General features: G+C 41.0%; 1 protein-coding gene across 1 annotated transcript in view; it reads left to right on the top strand.

Moving 5' to 3' along the window:
- The window catches only part of LOC104075828 (ankyrin-2-like), a gene marked incomplete at its 3' end in the record, with an annotated part of 53,084 nt that extends 34,783 nt beyond the window's left edge, over positions 1 to 18,301 (top strand). The window contains exons 8-14 of the mRNA XM_009576482.1: positions 6,425 to 6,523; positions 8,652 to 8,849; positions 11,866 to 11,964; positions 12,135 to 12,233; positions 14,748 to 14,846; positions 16,022 to 16,219; positions 18,203 to 18,301. Coding sequence (XP_009574777.1) covers positions 6,425 to 6,523; positions 8,652 to 8,849; positions 11,866 to 11,964; positions 12,135 to 12,233; positions 14,748 to 14,846; positions 16,022 to 16,219; positions 18,203 to 18,301 — 891 coding nt within the window. The remainder of the gene's footprint in view (positions 1 to 6,424; positions 6,524 to 8,651; positions 8,850 to 11,865; positions 11,965 to 12,134; positions 12,234 to 14,747; positions 14,847 to 16,021; positions 16,220 to 18,202) is intronic.
- Positions 18,302 to 18,665: the final 364 nt, after the last annotated feature.

Here is an 18,665-nt window from a genome sequence, read left to right as displayed (position 1 = left end):
AGGGTATTGAAGAGGTAGGTTGTGTGTTGCATGCCATGCATACGTGTGTTTTGTACTTTAAAGGACAGGCTTTCACCTCCTCCACCTCGGTACTAACATGCTTGCCTTTCCATATGCGCCTTTTCATTTCTTCTGCGGAGCACCTCAGAATTCTCCCAGTAGGTCAGATTGACTGAAAAACAGTGGAATTAAATGCACTAGGATATTTCATTGCCGGATAGCTTGGGCTTTTATTTTTGGTCCTCCGTACTGCATCAAAATAAGCTCTTTGGTTAAAAAAGTACTCATTGCTTTCATTCAGTTTGTTTTTAACTTGCTTTATTACATGACATCTGATGATGCATAAATTAAGATGCAAAAACTTACTTTAACAGATTTTAGATGAGCCTCAGTACTTTAATTTTGCAGAGTTAATCTGTGAAATCTTTTTAGGTTTGAAAATGTTCCATTGGAACGATCCGTTAGGAGCCCCTGTATTGTCTAAAAAAACTAAATTAAAATGTACTTTCTTCAAAGAGAGTAAATTACGCATGTGTCCTCCTGTTCCATAGTTAATGTTGCATGTCAGAGGAAAGCCCTGCTTACTGCAGGAATTGCATATTTTTATTTTCTATACCTTTCATAATGTATTTGCTGAGATTTTATGGCATTTCTCGCTAGAGTATAAAGATGTAGAATTGCTAGTAAATCTGCTTGCTACACTTACGTATTTTAAAATAATATTTTACTTAAATTCTTTTGGCAAGTTTGCCCATTTTTCTCAACTAACTACTAAATAAGTTTTTAAAATGTGGAATTTCATTTCTTTTTTGCATTGTATCTAAAGCAAAAATGTAAACTCCATTCCCGATGATATTAATAGAATACTTCTACTAGTACTGATGGTTATATCTATGTTTGTGCTACTTCTATTTACACACAAGCCTTGTCTGGAGTTTTGTTTGCTAAGTAATTAACAGGTAAAATTTTTTCTGCTAAAACATTTCATACTTAAAATCTTAGTCAAACCTATATTCTCTACAAATTTACCTGAGTAAGAGCTTCAGTGACATACGTTTGTCTAAAATTTTAAAGTTTAGCTGAACTTCTGACCTGTATAACTTACGATGGTAGACCAGTGGAGCTGGGTTTCAGATGCAAGTTGTGGTCAAGAGTAACGTGGCAATTATCAGTTCTCACTTTGAGGGAAGGAAAGCATTTACAGCCTTCCTGAAACATAGTAAGGATTATTACGGGGAGAATTATTTTAAGCGTTTAAAAGCAGAGCAATTTCAGCATGGTCAAAATATGTATATTTCTATTAAAAAAAAAATATTCTGATATAGTGGAATAATAACAGTAAGGATATGCGGGATATTGAAATGTTACTGGCTATTAAAGGGTTTTAGGAGTATTCTTTACGAATGCAGTTTTTGCAATATTTCCGTTTTTATCATCTCTATATATTGTATAGAAAAAAAAAGCACAAGAACGTGAGGCTTTTTCAGTTTTTGTATGCTTTTTTACTTTTAAAATACAGTGTTATTTAAAGGCCTTTCCATTTTTGTGGGACTATGCAAACACCCTTAGAAGGGGGGGAGGACCACGTCCACCTGTCTCAGATGCTGAAGTTGTCACACGTTTTGTGTTCTTTCTATTGAGTCTTGCCAACATTGAAATTAAATTTTTCTTGCTCTGGGACTTTTCTTTAGACTCCTCTTGCAGGCTCTTGTCCAGAATATTTACAGTTGAAAAAAATCCCTGGAATGAAACAGAGCATCTAGGCTTGGAATGGAAAGCTTATTGTGTGGGAAAGTAAACATGTTGTGTGCCTGGAGCGCGGCAGCTGGAGCTGGAGAGGGGAGTAGACGTGCTAATGGTGGGGAGAAAGTCTGGTATGCCATTCGGGTTGGAGAAGGGCCACAGAAAAGAAAGGAGGCTCAGCTGGAGCCGAAAGAAGTGGAAGGTCGGTCACGGAGATGTGTGATACCAATGGGAAAAGAAAGGGAAGCAAGCTGTGGGGGGTGGAACTCGGAGGCGCGGCAGCTGGAGCTGGAGAGGGGAGTAGACGTGCTAATGGTGGGGAGAAAGTCTGGTATGCCATTCGGGTTGGAGAAGGGCCACAGAAAAGAAAGGAGGCTCAGCTGGAGCCGAAAGAAGTGGAAGGTCGGTCACGGAGATGTGTGATACCAATGGGAAAAGAAAGGGAAGGAAGCTGTGGGGGGTGGAACTCGGAGTTGGTTGGGTTGGGTTGGGTTGGGTTTTTTGTGATGAATGTGGTTCAGACACCCTTTACGCTCGTTCTGGGAACCAGAATAAATTCTGGGAACAAATGTTCTGGGAACAAATAAATTGAGATTTATTTGTAATAATGTCTCCTTTTGTATATATGCATCCTGACAAAATCGGCACGGCCGTCTGCTATTTCCACACGACAGTGGGTCTCCTACCATGAAGCCATTGTAGCCGGATCCTAACCCTGTCTTGGCACTATGCTATGTTTACAGAGTTGTTTTCCTGCAGTAATGCTGCTGTGACATTTTCTCCTAGTCTTCACACAGGCACAGAGCACTGATAATTCATTGGCGGTTTTTGCCATTCCTAAAGCAATGTCAGATTATAAATATCTAATCACAATGCAGATACTTGCTGCAAAAAAATGTAGTGGATTCATATAATTTTTACAAGGGAGCAGGAAAGGATGTTGTACAGATTATCTAAGCAAGCTATATAAATAGTGACTGTTATTTAGAATTATTTAAGTTAATACCTTATTACTCAAGCAAATGCATGGTATATTTTTTGCTGTATTTTTAAAATTAGGACTTTGAATGGCAGAGCTGGAGGAATACTTCAGAGCGTGTTTAATTATGCCAAGACTCTGAGAGCTTAGAGCAAGAGGGAGACTTGCCTTGTTCATTTTTAAAGAGATGAGGTTTAGTAGTAATGAAAAATGAACGAATGAAAGGGCATGTATTTGTCGAGAAAATTTAGACAATTTTGCACGTCTAACAATCAGAATACTGAAATTTTATTTCACCCATATAAAAATGAGAATATGCAGGTGCAGTTTAGCAGAATTCTTTGATAATTTGGCCTTTGATATTCCTGTGCTGTCATCAGTCTTCGTTCGAATGAGCACTTAATGTGCGCAACTGTCCTGTTAAGATGCTGCCCATACCATTTCCCATTAAGAATCTCTCGTAAGCACAGCTTCTTTTTATCTTAGTCTCCCTAGTAAGCTCAAGTAAAGCATTTTAATCACTGTGACATGACCCAATAATTTATCTTCCTGACCCCTGTAGTTAGGAGTCATGCACAGAATTCAGAATTAATTTTGTAGGTTAAAAAATGACCAGCGATTGATTTTCAAGGAAAAAAAGGCAAAAGTTTACCTTCTATTTTGAGAGCCATTTAAGAGGAAATTAAGAGGGATGGAATTGCATGGCTTCCATACATACAGAAAGGATTGTAGTGGCATTTCTAACAGTGACCCAAAGCTGAGCTAGGAGAGTGCCACATACGGGAACAACAGAACACCAGGTGCAGGATGTCACTTGGAAGGTGAAAACATTTAAATCTCCGCTATGTACTATTTGGGATGAGGAGATAAATACTGGACTTCTTAAAATACAAAATTGCTGAATTTCTTGTCTCCTGGCATGGCGGCCTTTGCGTTTATGGGATATCCATTATCTGTGCTTCAAAGCCTGTGTCTCTTCGAGCCAGTGTTGTATGTCCTGTCAAATGATGTGTTTGATATCTTGGTCAGCAAGTGTCCTTCGATTTACATGGTGTACCAATTAGCAATGGAGTGATTAAAAAAGTACGTAGGCAAACTCCTGCAATAGATTTCAGAGCACTGAGGTTCATTGCAAATAGATAATGGTGCAAAAAAGGACTAATTGGTACACCAGTGTGTCTCTTGATGTTGGCTAATGTCATTTTGTCCTCATTGTATTATGTACTAATTCTTCTACTACAACAGCTCTCTCTTGGCAATTTCCCTCATCTTTGAAGAAAACATATAAGCAAAAATGGAATCTAAAGTATTAAATATACAATGATTTTAAAATAAACTTGCTGTTTTCCCCAGGGCAGAAAGAGGGAAAAGAAGAGGGTTATATGGGAAGACTGCAAAGCATATTGCTTCATGCACCTACTGGAAAGTGCACAGACAGTAAATGGTGATGCATTTATAAAAGCTATGACAGGATAGAATAGGATAGGTAGCACATTTTTATCTCTACTTTTAGAGGGAATTATAGATAAGAAGAGAGGAGAAATTATGCTTTTTTATTATTTACTTCTTATTTTTATTTTAGCTAGACTTTCTTGTGGAGTTGATGTGTTTCTTAGCTTGTATTTTTCTTCTTTTTTCTCCCTCTGGGGATTTGTCCTGTTTTTTTCAAGGGTTCACGCAATTCTACCTTTCTTTTGCTGTTCTATTAAATAGAATAACATCAAGGTCACTATGCAGATAGGGAAAGCGAACCTCCCGCATTGATTAAAAATGTAGAGCACAAAAGGCGAGAAACTGGAAAAAAATGCCAAATAAATACCTTTCCTAGAAATACATTTGGGATATATTCTCACCTTAGTAATGCTAATGGGAATTATGTGTATGAATCCCTCTGGCAGCGAGATGAAAATACACCTCATTGTACATGTAAAGACTTGATTTAGAGGACTCTGAAGTTTCAGCGCAGAAAAAAACCCAGATAAGCTAGTTACGCCCGGTTCCTTTACATTGACCCAATCTGCCAGGTGCTGAACAGCCTTGAATTCTGTTTGCGGGTTTGATCTCGCATCGGTTGAATTTCATTGCAAAGCTTCCGTGGGATTTAATGATACCTCTGCCTCTGAGATGGGGAGCGTCAAGGCACACCTAACCCCTTCCCATGTTTCTGAAAAATCTCTGGAATCAGTAGATAAGTAAGGGAGAAGAATTCCTCCCTGCAGGCTTCAGTTCCTCACTGCAGCAGAGCTTTGTTGCGCTGCTAACTCAGCAAGGTGCTCTGTGCTTTCCAAACTGAGGATGAGGGAAGATCTACTTCTTGGAACTACCTTTTGTAGAGCATTACAGGGCTATGTTTGCATAGCTAAAATGATGGTGCAATTGCAATGGCGCTGTGCAGTCCACAACTACTTTAATTTTAAAATATTAGTAGCAGAAGTAAAAATATAGCTATGTAGACTTCCTCCAAACTCCAGCAAGGCACACAGTCTATCTGAGTATGAAGCAGGGTCACTAACTCATACTTAAGGCCATGTTTTTGCATTTTTGCTACTTTTTTAACCTCTAAGTAATAAATCTCTCTCAGACCAGCGTGTTCATCTTTTTTTAACCTCTAAGTAATAAATCTCTCTGAGACCAGTGTGTTCATCGTTTAATCATGCTGTTACTGGATTCTTCAGAAAGCACCCTAGAATAATAGCATCTACCTCATCTACAATGAGCAGTGTGTCTCAAGGGAGAAGGCTTTTCCTGAGATTAAAAACTATTACCATTTCACCTTTATAAACCTATCTCTGTTGAATGAGTATTGATGACTTCTCTGAGCGCGTGCTTGAACAATATCGAGGTCTGATGGGATGAAAACTTGGGTTTCTATATCTTACAGATTTTCTTTTTTCTGTCATTCAGCACTAATATTCTTTTGCAACCATATTTCTTGCCTCATATTTCCTGTATTTTTATGCATAAAGTCCAAACTGTAGCAGAATTTCCTAGAATGCATTCTCCTATCTAAATGTTTCATTGACACATCTTTTGCTACCACTGCTGTGAACATTACTGAGTAGCCTGAACAAGTCTTTTGGTATAGGGTAGTGTTCTGCAACGGAAAAAGTATTGCGGAGTTGGTGGTCTCACAGCAGTATTAGCAAAGGATTGTTAGCTCTTTGTTCACCACTCAGTCTCAGAAATGAAAGGTTTTGTTCGGTTTGTTTCTCTCTTTCTCTTTTTCTCTGTTTTAAAATCTCCTTTCTCCTGCTGCCTGTTTAAAAAAAAAACCCAAATAAATTCTAGAGGAAATTTTCTAGTATGAATGTTTCTTGTTTCAACCCTGCATCAAAAGCAATCCAAAGGGCAGGGGCTGATTAACGGAGCATCCTTGGCCCAGCACACATTATCCAGGGAGAGGCAAGACAATCTCAAAACCATGCAGAGGAGAAGGATGCTCACATTATCCTCTTTGATAAGAGATTTCAACACACAGTGGGCTTCCTCTCTGAAACGGTAACCTTAGAATGTGCTTTACTGGTGCAAGAAAGAACAGGGATGAAACTTCACGTTGTGGAGACAGCTTCAGTTAGGAGTCAAAAAAAAAAAAGGAGCTTTTTCACACGCTTGTGGGGCTGCATTCCTGGAAGGGTGTTCCTCAGAGTGCCAGGACGGACAGTTGGGGATGTGCTCATTTGGTTTCCCTCCTTTTACTTTAAGGATGGTCTCACCCCACTCCACTGCGCTGCAAGAAGTGGACATGACCAAGTTGTGGAGCTGCTCCTGGAACGAGGTGCCCCGCTGCTTGCACGGACCAAGGTGTGTGTCTGATTAGAATACATGAACAGCTCTAGGTAACTTTCCACAGAATTTTCCATGTCACTGAAAGGACAACGAAGAAGGCAGGAACATTTCTGTTCTCTCAAAGGAAACGTATTAATGGGTAGAATGATCCAAAATAAGGATCTTCTTACATAATTAGGGACTATCCTTTCCGACTATATGAAATAGTACACACTTCTTTGCCCCCCTCTATAATACCAGACTAAACACATGATATACAGTGCTTTTGCAAGCACTTCACTTTTGTTGCTTCCTAAGACCATAGGACACAGAGATGGGAAAGCTGGATCAGTCATTCCTGAGAGATGATTCCTGGTATATATTTTCCGATCCCTCGTGTAAGGTAACTAGGACCTGTGACTTGCAGCTTCTCCTAATTGTTTTCCTGGACTATTTCAGACTTGGAAGATGATTTCAGTGTGTTCTTACTGAGTTCTGAAAAGCGCACGTCTGAGATTAATGCATTTCCTACAAATGCTGTCCCTTTGGTCAAATGAGAGAAGGATGCTTGTAGTATCACAGCAAACCCCACTGAGCAGCACTTCACATCAGTAAATTTCAGAGTGCCTGACAAAGGTAGCTGGTGTCATTAGTTGGAAAACGGTGGAATAGAGTATTGCAATGATATGCTTGAGGTCCCCTGGAAGATGAGGAGGGACAAACAATTGAAATACCAGTTTCAGAGCATCGCACTGTTTACTGGGCCCCGCTTCCTCAAACATGGCTTAAAACAAGGGCAATTAGGGTATTAGGACCCAGAGTTATCCTTATTGGAGACTCAAGATTTTCTCTTGATAGTCTTCAGGAGGTTTTATCACTGGATTGCGAACATATCAACTACATCAAATAAGGATGTGCTCAAGCTATGCATCCTTGATAGCACCAAGTAGTCCAGGTCATCTGTTTACGCAGGAGGGATCCACAGGGAGATGGGAATTGTAGGGAACGTATTCCTTATAGTTTCACCGATTCCTTTGGTGGGAGAAGGTGGTTAGGTGAACCTCATGTGTCAACACCCTCACTTCACTAAGAGGTAGAGGCTCAGAAGAACAGACCCTGACACATCTATTGTGCACGCTTCAGGCAGGATTCCCAGATGTTGCCATTCAAAGACAGATGTTGCCCGTCAGGACAAAATATCAGCATTGCTGTGGCGGCATCTGGACGTCCCCACTGCGTTGAGGATTGAGCAGAGCAGAACTGTCCAGTGAATAATTCCCTCCTTCCCGGTGACAAATAAACAGTCAGGTTGACCACACCAAGTCAGTTACCTGTTGAGGTCTATATGTTATAGTCTATCTTTAAACACGCAGTGCTTTTTAAGTACCTTATTGCATGTAAAATGAGATTAGATTTAAAAGCAACTTCCCCTTCTAACTTTGAACTGAATCTGGTGGTTCCAAACTGGAGACAGACAAATATGTAAATATTAAAACTATTTTTTTCTGAAAACAACTTGTTATACATATTAATAGCAAAAATTCTCTTTCCTCCTAATTATCTACCCTCCGTGGACTTCAATATTTACAAAGGATCTATTAAAGCCAGACGGGGCTATGAAACTCCTGCTTCCACAGCTCTTCAAGTGGACCTTGAACAAAAGGTCCAACCATGGTGGTGGTTGAAAGTATCATTTCCCAGAAGCTCAGGGGTCAGGTTTGCCAATATAATTTGTTTTTTCATTGAACACTTAAAGGAAAAAAAATATAGGTTTCCTAATAAATACAATGATGGGTAAGTAGGTGCTTTTCCTCTAGTTAACGTACAACCTATGCCTTAGTATTATGTTGAGTATCCCCAGAACTGTCTTTTAAGGTCAAGATGTGTTTTATTAAATCATGAGGGCAAGACCCTTAGATTCTTTTGCTTTGATTAAATTCTGCTTTTAGTTAATTGTGTGATGTTCCTCTAAATTTGCCTGTATTTGCTGGAAGGGGAGGGGTGGCTCTAGCTTTTTTCAGTTTTCCTTCCAGACTGTAGCTCGGATGCGGCTCTGTTTCAGCCATGGGGGTACTCTGCAGACTCCTGATGGCACCCTTCGAATATGTGCCACGATCTCAGTGAGAGTAACTAGAAGTTACTGTTCTGTTTCCTTTTGCCGCAGAATGGACTCTCTCCACTTCACATGGCGGCCCAGGGGGACCACGTGGAATGCGTCAAACACCTTCTGCAGCACAAAGCTCCCGTGGATGACGTCACGCTGGATTACCTGACCGCCCTCCACGTGGCCGCTCACTGCGGCCACTATCGTGTCACCAAACTCCTTCTGGACAAGAGAGCAAATCCCAATGCTCGTGCCCTGGTAAACCTGTCCCACCTGTGTCGTGTAACAAAGCTATCCAGGGCAGATGAGTAGCTCTTACCAGTAAAGCTAAGTGAAAACTCTGTCACCAAACTCCAACAACCTTCAACAGTTGTAACAACAGGGGTTGTCACGCCTGCTGGTTACCGGTATTGTCTCTCGTATCGTTAGGCCTAGTCATGGACCACGTCCCATGGCAAGTGGCTGTAGTATCAGGTCTGGAAGCTCTACAGAGTTCCTAAAATCAGAGCCATTTCTAGCTGATGCTAACGTATGCATTGGTACTGTACTGAATTAGCAGTTCAGTTTGCCATACTATGTGATCTGATACACAAAAGATGTCTAAGCTTTCAACTGAATCAGTAAGTTAATTGGCATGGAGAAAATATATTAAAAAGCTAATATTTCTGCATTTATCAAATTATGACATTCCCCTCTATTAGGTGCCACTTTTCTTCCTTTTCAAAAAACAGTTGTTCTGATGCGTACAGGAAAACAGGTATGATTCCTTTCACTCACTGATCAGACCACTGTCCCCTAACTGAGAGAAAAACGTCACATTTGGCTTCAGGAACATATAAAGCTTTCAAGAGTCTTTAATCTGTCCACACCCAGGCAAGATTCCCATTTTCTCTAATAGGAAGTGTCCCCATGAAGTGTTAGCTGGACAGAAGTTAAAATACGAATATATTACACTCAGTGGGGGAAAGAAAGAGACGGTGAACGCTTGAGCTACTTCTGCATGGCAAGAAGTCTGCCATTGCCTGCTGTATTCCGTGCCTCCACAGAACTTCCACTGCAGGCCACTCTGATGTCTTCCCCAGCTTCTGGCCTTCAGTGTGACCCTGTGTTTTTCTGTGAAGGCTGTCCCTACCCCGTACTTCCTTGGGACTGACTTTTTATTGTCGCAATTTTCTTCTGCCCTCTCGTTTTTCTTGGCCTCTCTATACCCGCAAATCCCGTAACCCCTCTTGCTTCCTCTTCTTATGCTTTTCTTGTTTTGTCTTTCTCGGCATCATGTTCACTTGGTTGGTCTTTTTTCGATGCTGTTTTCATCCTTTCTTGTTTTTCTTGCCAGTCTTCTGATTATCTTTAGCTGTACTTTCCTCAGCTACCCACACATACACATTATATGCTAGCCCCCACATCTTCTTTCTTTCCTTCCATGACCAGAAATATACCTTCTGTTCCTCCCCCTCTCTCCCTCCCAGAGAAACATCTGAAATGAAAGGAGAACACCCTCGGGCCGCTGCCTCTCTGCTCTCTTCCCTCCAGACTGGGTTTTTTCCTCTCTCTTGTTTCCTTTCCCATCAGGGACTTGTCGCCTCTGGCTTGTTTATAGTATTTGATACACTAAATGATGCTCGTAATTTTGGTTAGTGATATGTTTTTTCTGCCTTCTCCTCTCCCCTGTCAAACTGTTCCTCGCTTAAATGGAAGTGGCAAACTTAAATCAACTCAGGCAGTAAAACTAAGTGAAAATACGGAAGCTTCTGAAACAGTAAAACTCCCTATGAAATATATTGAGAGCTGTTGTGTGGGAGGTAAAATATCTAATCGTTTTGATTCCTTGTTTAGAAATTGGAGAAGGCTAATAGTAGTAATAATATTCAGCAGAGTCCTGTGATGGAATACATTTTACAAATGATTCATTTACAGCTAGATTTAAAAAAAGTAATTGTTAATGTTTACAAAATGATTTGGGGATACAAGCACTATATGAGTTCTTAGCTTTTTCAATTTGTGTGTGCTTTAAAGCACCTTCAAATCGACTAGTAATTAACATTTCCCTTAACAGAAGCTGACTGTAGAATAATCTGTCACGTACCTCTTTCTATGAGCTAAGATTTCACTGATAAGTTCTGTTAACTGCTAGTTGATTGTTTAGCAATACTGATCCTTTTCATTAGAAAATACAGCATTTTTTCAACATTATCTAAAAGTGTTACCTGTGCTTTTCACTAAAATGTTCACATATGGTGAATAATGTGTTTGCTTAGCTTTAGGCACACACTTAACCTGCATTAACTATAATAGTGCACAAAAAAGCATGAAGTCAAAACATGTATTACAGTATAGAGTATGAAGACATGCTTTGATTTGGGCCCCAATCTTACTGAATAAGCATTTCCAAAGAAATGAATATGTGCTAATGGTAAGCACAACACTGAAGCTATTGTCTCACTATACAAAATGCTAGGTTGCAATCTTAAGATGTTCCCTTCCCCGCCCACCTTTCATTCCTGTCCCTGCCTCATTTAATTTTAATCCTCACGAGGGCTGATACCTTGCTTACAATGCTTTATGACTGGGCAGGGCAGGAATAAAGGAAGGGGGGCCACAAATACTTCAAGAGTGAACGCTTTGTATCATGAAACCATGGCTGAAGTAGTGGTTGTTTATTCAAGATACTTCACAGAGTGCGCACACACACACACACACACAAACATGAATACAGTATACTGTAGATTGATGCATAAATAAAAAAATAAATACACATAGATGCTTAGATGGCAAGATATTCTGAAAAGACAAATAAAATAAGGTGGAATCTGGAAGAAGTACTCTGTTCTTTTCCTAGAGAGGTATAAAATATGCTTTATACATTTCAGAAGACACTAACTGATTTCAAAGTGATCACTATCATTTCTTATCTTTTCCTTGTGTTAGGCGATCTTGGGAACCACTTTAAGTCATCCTTACATATACATGCGTGCAACCCTAGGAACCACATACGTACATGCGCGCACACATACACTTGAAAGTCAGGACGGGCATGTCTGTATTTGGTTTTTGGAGGTGGAAGTTCAATTTCTCTCCATTGCCTGAGAAGAAAGCAGTGGCACTGCTTTGTTCTGCCTCAGACTACTGGGAGATGTCTGTAATTCATAACCTATTGTGCTTAAAGAACAATTGCTTCTGGTACTCTAACACTTCTGCTCCCAGTGTGCCGGCATGGAGCTGTGTGGAAAGTGTAGCTGCATGTTTTTAACTAACATGACTGTCTTTTGCACAGAATGGTTTTACTCCACTGCACATTGCCTGCAAGAAAAATCGCATCAAAGTCATGGAACTCCTGGTGAAATATGGGGCTTCAATCCAGGCTATAACAGAGGTAGAAAAATGTTTCATGTCCTGAAGAAACATTCCTTCTCTCTCTCCCTTTTTGCTTCCTTTTTCCTCTCTCCTATCATGCCTCACTGTCACTTACGTTTTGTTTAAACGAAGAAGCCCCTTCCCTACGCCCGTGCAGAGGAGTAAAACTGCTCTTGCTTTGTTTCGCAGTCGGGCCTCACACCAATACACGTGGCTGCATTTATGGGCCACTTGAACATAGTCCTCCTCCTGCTGCAGAACGGAGCCTCTCCCGATGTCACTAACATTGTGAGTATGGCTTTGACTAGAATCATCTGTGCAATACCTCCTCCGAAAAGGGTCTGGCCTACCATGTAGCTCAACCAAAGGTCACATTTTAATGATACTTTATGACTTCATTGCATTTTAGGACAAATTATGCTAGCACCTTTAGTGAAGAGGTGAAAATGGTGATTGTATATGCATTATAAGCCATCTGTGGTTTCATGTATTCTTCAACAATGCTTGAGTAGGTAAAGTTTCCCTTAGAAACAGACAAAACTCACCAAATACATCCAAAACTGATTATAAGCCAAGTCACAGGGAAGACTGTGTTTCCGTTCTGAAGGATGAAATTTAAGTCCAAATGGCTCTAATTTCTGCTTGCATAGCTTCACCGGCTGCCATAAAATTGTGTCGTTTGTATCAGTGAAAGGGTATAAAACGCTTAAAGCCTAACAATTAAACAAAAAATAAAAATGTTAAATCAAGATGTTCCTCTTATACAGGAAATTCCAGGAACTGGTGCCTTTTAAAAGAACATGCTTAAATGTAGAAAATGTGACCTTTGGGAGGTAACACAAAATGCAGAACCTGACTTACCATAGAAAGCAGTGTTTGTATACCAATAGCCTGGTTACCAAGAACAACAGCAATAAAAAGAACACGATAGTTTTCTGAGCTGTATTTCATAGATATCTATTCAATTTGTCAGTATAAACAAATATTCAACTTATGACCACCTGCACTTTGAAAGCAGCTTTTTACCAGTAAATGATGTTATAGATAAGTGTTCCCAACAGCAAAACAACAACAAAAGTTTAGTAATCCGGGTACACTGAACTCATCAGTTTTTCTCAGTTAGAAAAATCTTACATGGAACCTAGTGAAAACGTTGAGCACACAGAGTTGTTTACTTGAATCGCTAGAACAGACTTTTCTTGACAGTCACTTACTGCTTTAATACTTTTTTTGTAGAAGCAATCTTTATATAAAAACTTTATATGAAAGCCAACAAGAAATTCTTGTGGAAGCAATTAAAAGTATTGTGTTACCGGACATCTGTGTGCAAAGTTTAACACTTTACAATTTATGCTACACAGGTGTCTTGGCTTTTACTTGGTAAGATAAAGTTCCCTGTTGAACTACTAACTGTTTCCAACAGCTAAATTGCTTTGCTAATTCAAGTACAAAAGGGTCTTTATAGAAATTTGATCTTTAGAGTGTGTGAAATGTAAACTTTATTCACATTTTAAACAGCTCATTCTTCAGGTAATAAAGTTTATATAGATAAAATTCTCTATTAAGATTTGTAGCTAGGGCTGTGGGATTTTGTTTGTTGCCTACTTACTAATCACAGCTGGTAATACAATGTTAATTTTAAAATGACAAGATAAATCAACTCCTGGTGAAGAGGGTTTGCTTTAATTAGAAGTTCATTATAGTAGGTGAGCTCAGGCTGCTTCTTTCCCTACATCTAGACGAGGGACAAGAAGGCATGACTCCCGATTCTGATGCAAAAGATGTTGACTACAGTGTTCATTTTGGCAACTGCAGTTTAACTTGACAGTCGTGGGGGTAAAAGCCTTACAATAGAATATACTCCAGCTCTAGAGTAAGGAGAAGGAGCAATTAACACAAAGAAGTGATCAGTCCTGCTGTGTTGTCATAACAGAGAAATACAGAGCTCCTGGCTGCGGAGCTGTCCCAGTACCTAATGTAGCAGATACCGATGAGCTGCACAGGGACTGTTTTAGTCCGCTTTAGGACAGTGCCCTCAAAGAATGTTGGACAGTGCAAAATTAAGCTAGAAATGCCGTTGTCAAGGAATACTTACTTTCAGTGTTCCTTTGCAAACCTATGCAAAAAATAAATGCTTTGAATGTATCATCTGTACTTCGTTATCCTGATCCTGAAATTCCATATCACTCCAGTCGCTTTCCAAAATTTCATATTCTCCTTCAAATTCTGTGGGCTACAAAAAGCTTGAAACAAGATTTACTCCATAGCCTGCAGACAGAGCCACGCTGCTGAGCACAGATTTTACACATTTCATATGCTGGCTCAGTTGTGCACAGCCACTGCAAGGCCTTTTAATGCTGCCAGCTCCACACAGTGTGCAGGAAGAGACCATCTGGAAAAATATCCCCTTCCATCTTGAGGCTCGTGTGCCTCGCAATCCCTTGAGAGCGACAGGCTCAATATACTCTTATCTCCTGTGCGGCACACAAGCTGATGCACTGTTGCATCAGTAGAAAACTGAGGAACATATGTGACCAGGGGAGTCTATACGGCAGAATTTTCTATAAGCCAGGATTTTCATTCTGACCCTCTGTAGTGAGATTACGTTTGTCTGGGATCAGTCTGCAAACCAAAGCGTACCCGGGTCCAGCGACATGTATGCCCGTTACCGGGTCTGAAGCCAGATTCTCAGCTGGCGGAAAAGCAGGTCTCTGCACGAGTTGACGTGGGTGGAATTTACACCGTCGGAGCTCTCTTTCTTCACGGAGGTTTAGACACTGAAACGCTTTTGCTTTTCTGCAGCGTGGAGAAACTGCATTGCACATGGCGGCACGTGCTGGGCAGGTGGAAGTCGTTCGCTGCCTCCTGAGAAACGGGGCCCTGGTTGATGCCCGAGCCAGGGTAGGTGTTCTGCTTACAATTTTTTTTTGCTTTCTCTTACTCAAAAACATAGCTGAAGCAGAGGAGCAATTTCATTTTTATGTGATCTGTTGATTCAGTATTAAGCACACCTGAAAACAGTTCTGAAAACAGTAATGTATTTATGTGTAGATCTTCCAAAGAGAATGTGTGTGGTGGGCTGACCCCGGCCGGCAGCTCAGCCCCGCTCAGTCGTTCTCTCACTGCCCCTGCAGCAGGACGGGGTGGAGAACTGGAAGGGCAAAACCAAGACAATCTCTTGGGTTGATATAAAGACAATTTAATAGGTGAAGGAGAAAGAGGAAAAACCCCACAAAACCAACTCCTCCCCGCCACAAGTGATGCAAAGGCAATCACTCACCACCTCCCACAAGCAGACCAGTGCCCAACCAGTCTCCGAGCAACGGCTCCTTTAGAAAAACTCACCCCCTAGTTTTACTGCTGAGCATGACGTTATACAGTATGGATTATCTCTTCGGTCAATTCGGACACCGCTGTCCTGGCTGTGTCCCCTCTCGGCCTCTTGCTTACCCCCAGCCTATTCCCTGGGGGCGCAGAGGGAGAAACACAGAAAGCCTTGGCGCTGTGTAAGCACTGTTCAGCAACAGCTAAAACACTGGTGTGTTACCAACACTGTCTTGGTCAGAAATCTAGAACAGCACCACGCGGGCTGCTGTGATGAAAATTAACTCCTTCCCGGCTAGACCCAGGACAATGTGCCTGACTCAGACCAGCAACAGCTATTCTGTCTGAGCAAGGAGGTGCACAGCTGTGTCCTAAAACCAAAGATCAGAGGTTCTGATAGCAGTTGGTGCCAGATTTTGAAACCAAGGGGACTGTTTGTAAAGCAAGGTACAGCTGTTGTAAAACAAATTAAGAACACAAAGGAGAGCAATGGATGCTCACAGTGATGTGCGCTATCTGCTTGATAAAAGGAAAAAACAATGTTTTTCTTCATAGTTCTCTCTGTTCTAAGTCATTGCTGAAGCTTACTGCAAAAATTAACCCGCAAGCGCTCCGTTTCTGCCTTTTTTTGTACTATTACTTCCTACGATTTTTACAAGGCAAATGCATAAATAAATCTGTTGGAATCAACCAGAATATTGTGTTCAGGGTGGTTCTACCTGCGCTGATTATCTACTCGATTTGAGTTGTAGGAAGAACAGACTCCATTGCACATTGCTTCTCGCTTGGGTAAAACGGAGATCGTCCAACTTCTGCTACAGCACATGGCCCACCCTGATGCCGCAACAACTAATGGGTACACTCCACTGCACATCTCCGCCAGAGAGGGACAAGTTGATGTCGCATCAGTTCTCTTAGAGGCAGGTGCCTCGCACTCCATGTCCACCAAAGTAAGACAAAACGCTTTACGTCTCTATTCCAGTAGCACAGGCGGCGCATGCCAGCGCACGCCTGTTCCGCGAGGAATGTACTTTCACACTGACAAATTGAACTAGTTTGGGTCTTTTGTTCTTATTTAATCAACAGCGATCCAATAGACCGAAGTAATGTATCAGAAGTTAATCAAATTTTGACATATTTTGCTGTCACCTAAAGTTGGGAGTTTGATTCCCACTGGAGCCAAATGCAGATCGTGATAAATACACAGTCTTGACAGGTCTAAAATGTACATGAAGTCCTTGTTTGTCTCTTTCCCATTGTGTTATGGGTAGGGCTTTTTGGCCAAAATTTTCAAAAAAGAAGAGGGGATGACGACAACACTTTTTTAATGAACAGGCCTGTGTATTCTTCAATACCTCGTTTATTTAAATAGGAAAATAATTCTGGTCTGTGCTAGCTGAAAGGAATGTTCCTAAAGCATACAAATCAGCATCTGTCCAGTCGCATCTAATGCTGAATCTATTTTCAGTGGTTCTATAAATGAGGTGTCATATGACACAATAGGCCATTTTGTCTGGGGTTATAAAAGAAATAGTCTGCAGAATCATTATTGTTTTGTTAGCCAAAAATGTTTACCAACAGATTCTTAACAGAGTGATGAACATGTAAGAAAGTAGATAGCTGTAAATAGAATTATGTGCCAAGATATGTTTTCCAAATTTATTGCATGTGATTAAATGAGAATGACTTAATTCTCACTATTGTTTTAAGTCTTGGAAAAAGTACCCCTGATTTTACAGCTGGAGCTTAAAACATATTTTTGAACAATGGGGTATCTTCCAGGTTTTAGAAGACTAAGCCAGCAATTTTCAAATTACGATCCACGGATTACTGGGAGTGCTTGCTGTTCTCCTTTTATCCAGCTGTTAAATCACATTAAAATGGCTAAAAATACACTAAATACTTTCCTAATTTCCTATATTGCTTTATGGCAATTGCTTTAGTACAGCAGGAACATTCTATAATTATGAATAGAAGAAGATGTAGTCCACTAGATAATCTCTCTACAAACCTGTGATTCATGAACCGGAAACGTTTGCGATTCCGTGACGTAATCTCTTTTTGAGGTGGGATTAATGGAACAAGACGATAATGATAATAAACATTACACATCACTTATGTGTCAGGCAAATAGGTCATTGTAGCTCCCCGGAGTTACTGTCAGGGCAGCGGCGCGGTCTGCCACCTGCTGTCTTGCATCCATGAATTTTCCTTATCAACATGTTTTTTTAAATTAGAAGAACAGGCAAAGAGCATGTTAGTTTGACATAGACCTTACACCTGTGCCGTACTGACAAGCATTATTAAAACAAATAGAAAAGGACTCCTTTTAAAAGACAAGATTTTTAGTCTTGCCACAATGTGTTTCCAAAAGCACTGCCATTGAGTCAGGCATGACTTTTTTTAGCTGCAGTTCAGAGACCGCAGGAGAACTTAGTGACTGTATGGACACATGAGTCCAAATATAAATCATTCTGCAACAAACTCTAAAGGAGGATTACGAAGTTTGGAGCTTTTCTCACTGAATTTAGTTGGTGTTTCATTGTTACTGGCAACAATTGGTACAGGAAGTATTTCTAAAGCTGTCATCACGAAACTAAAAAGTGCAGCTGGTTTGGAGTGGAAATTTGAACAAGTGCCTTCATTGCCCACACACGCAGCGTATGTTGTTAGTAGAGTCTGTATCAGATAAAATGCCTGCTACCCTGACAGCACGTACATAGGGAAGAATAATAAAAGGGAAAGTATTTTCTTGTATTTCATCCTTCTCAAAGTGCTTTCAAGAGATGATGCTCTTTCTAGGTACGGCTGTTGATTCTGCCAGCTAGAATATAGCTTGAAGAGTAAGGGCTTTAATACGTAGTTCTTAAATGAGAGATGTCGGCATGACCTGTAATGCAAACATCTGTTTTTTATCTCCTGGAACTTTTCAGAAGGGATTCACCCCTTTGCATGTGGCGGCCAAATACGGGAGCCTGGAAGTGGCAAAACTCCTGCTGCAGCGTCGTGCCTCTCCCGATTCGGCTGGCAAGGTACTGACGAGAAAAATGAAAGGCAGCAGCGTTTTGGATTCTTCCTTAGGAAAGAACTGTGTGAAACGTGCACACCAAAGGCGGCTGCAGCTGCTTTCCATGGTGGCTTTGGCTTTGTTAGGGTGGCATTCCCCCGAGGGTGACGGTTGCGTGCGTTAGTTGTGGAAACCGCGCTGCCGAGCGCGTGGGGTTTGGGTCCCCGGCAGGAGGGCGCGCACCTCTGAGGGCAGATACGTTTCTGTGGCTCAGGAAGCGCCGGTTCCATTCAGCCGTCCAAATGTCAAAATCCTAACGGATAAACGTGGGGGTGAGGCCCCGTTTCCCCTCACGCTGTGGGAATCGCTTAGCGCGGGCTCTGGGGAGA

This window comes from Fulmarus glacialis, unplaced genomic scaffold (assembly GCF_000690835.1).
Source record: "Fulmarus glacialis isolate BGI_N327 unplaced genomic scaffold, ASM69083v1 scaffold3484, whole genome shotgun sequence".
In the NCBI taxonomy this organism is placed as follows: domain Eukaryota; kingdom Metazoa; phylum Chordata; class Aves; order Procellariiformes; family Procellariidae; genus Fulmarus; species Fulmarus glacialis.
Note: the sequence above shows the minus strand (reverse complement) of the source record. Positions and strands in the feature narration are given on the sequence as shown.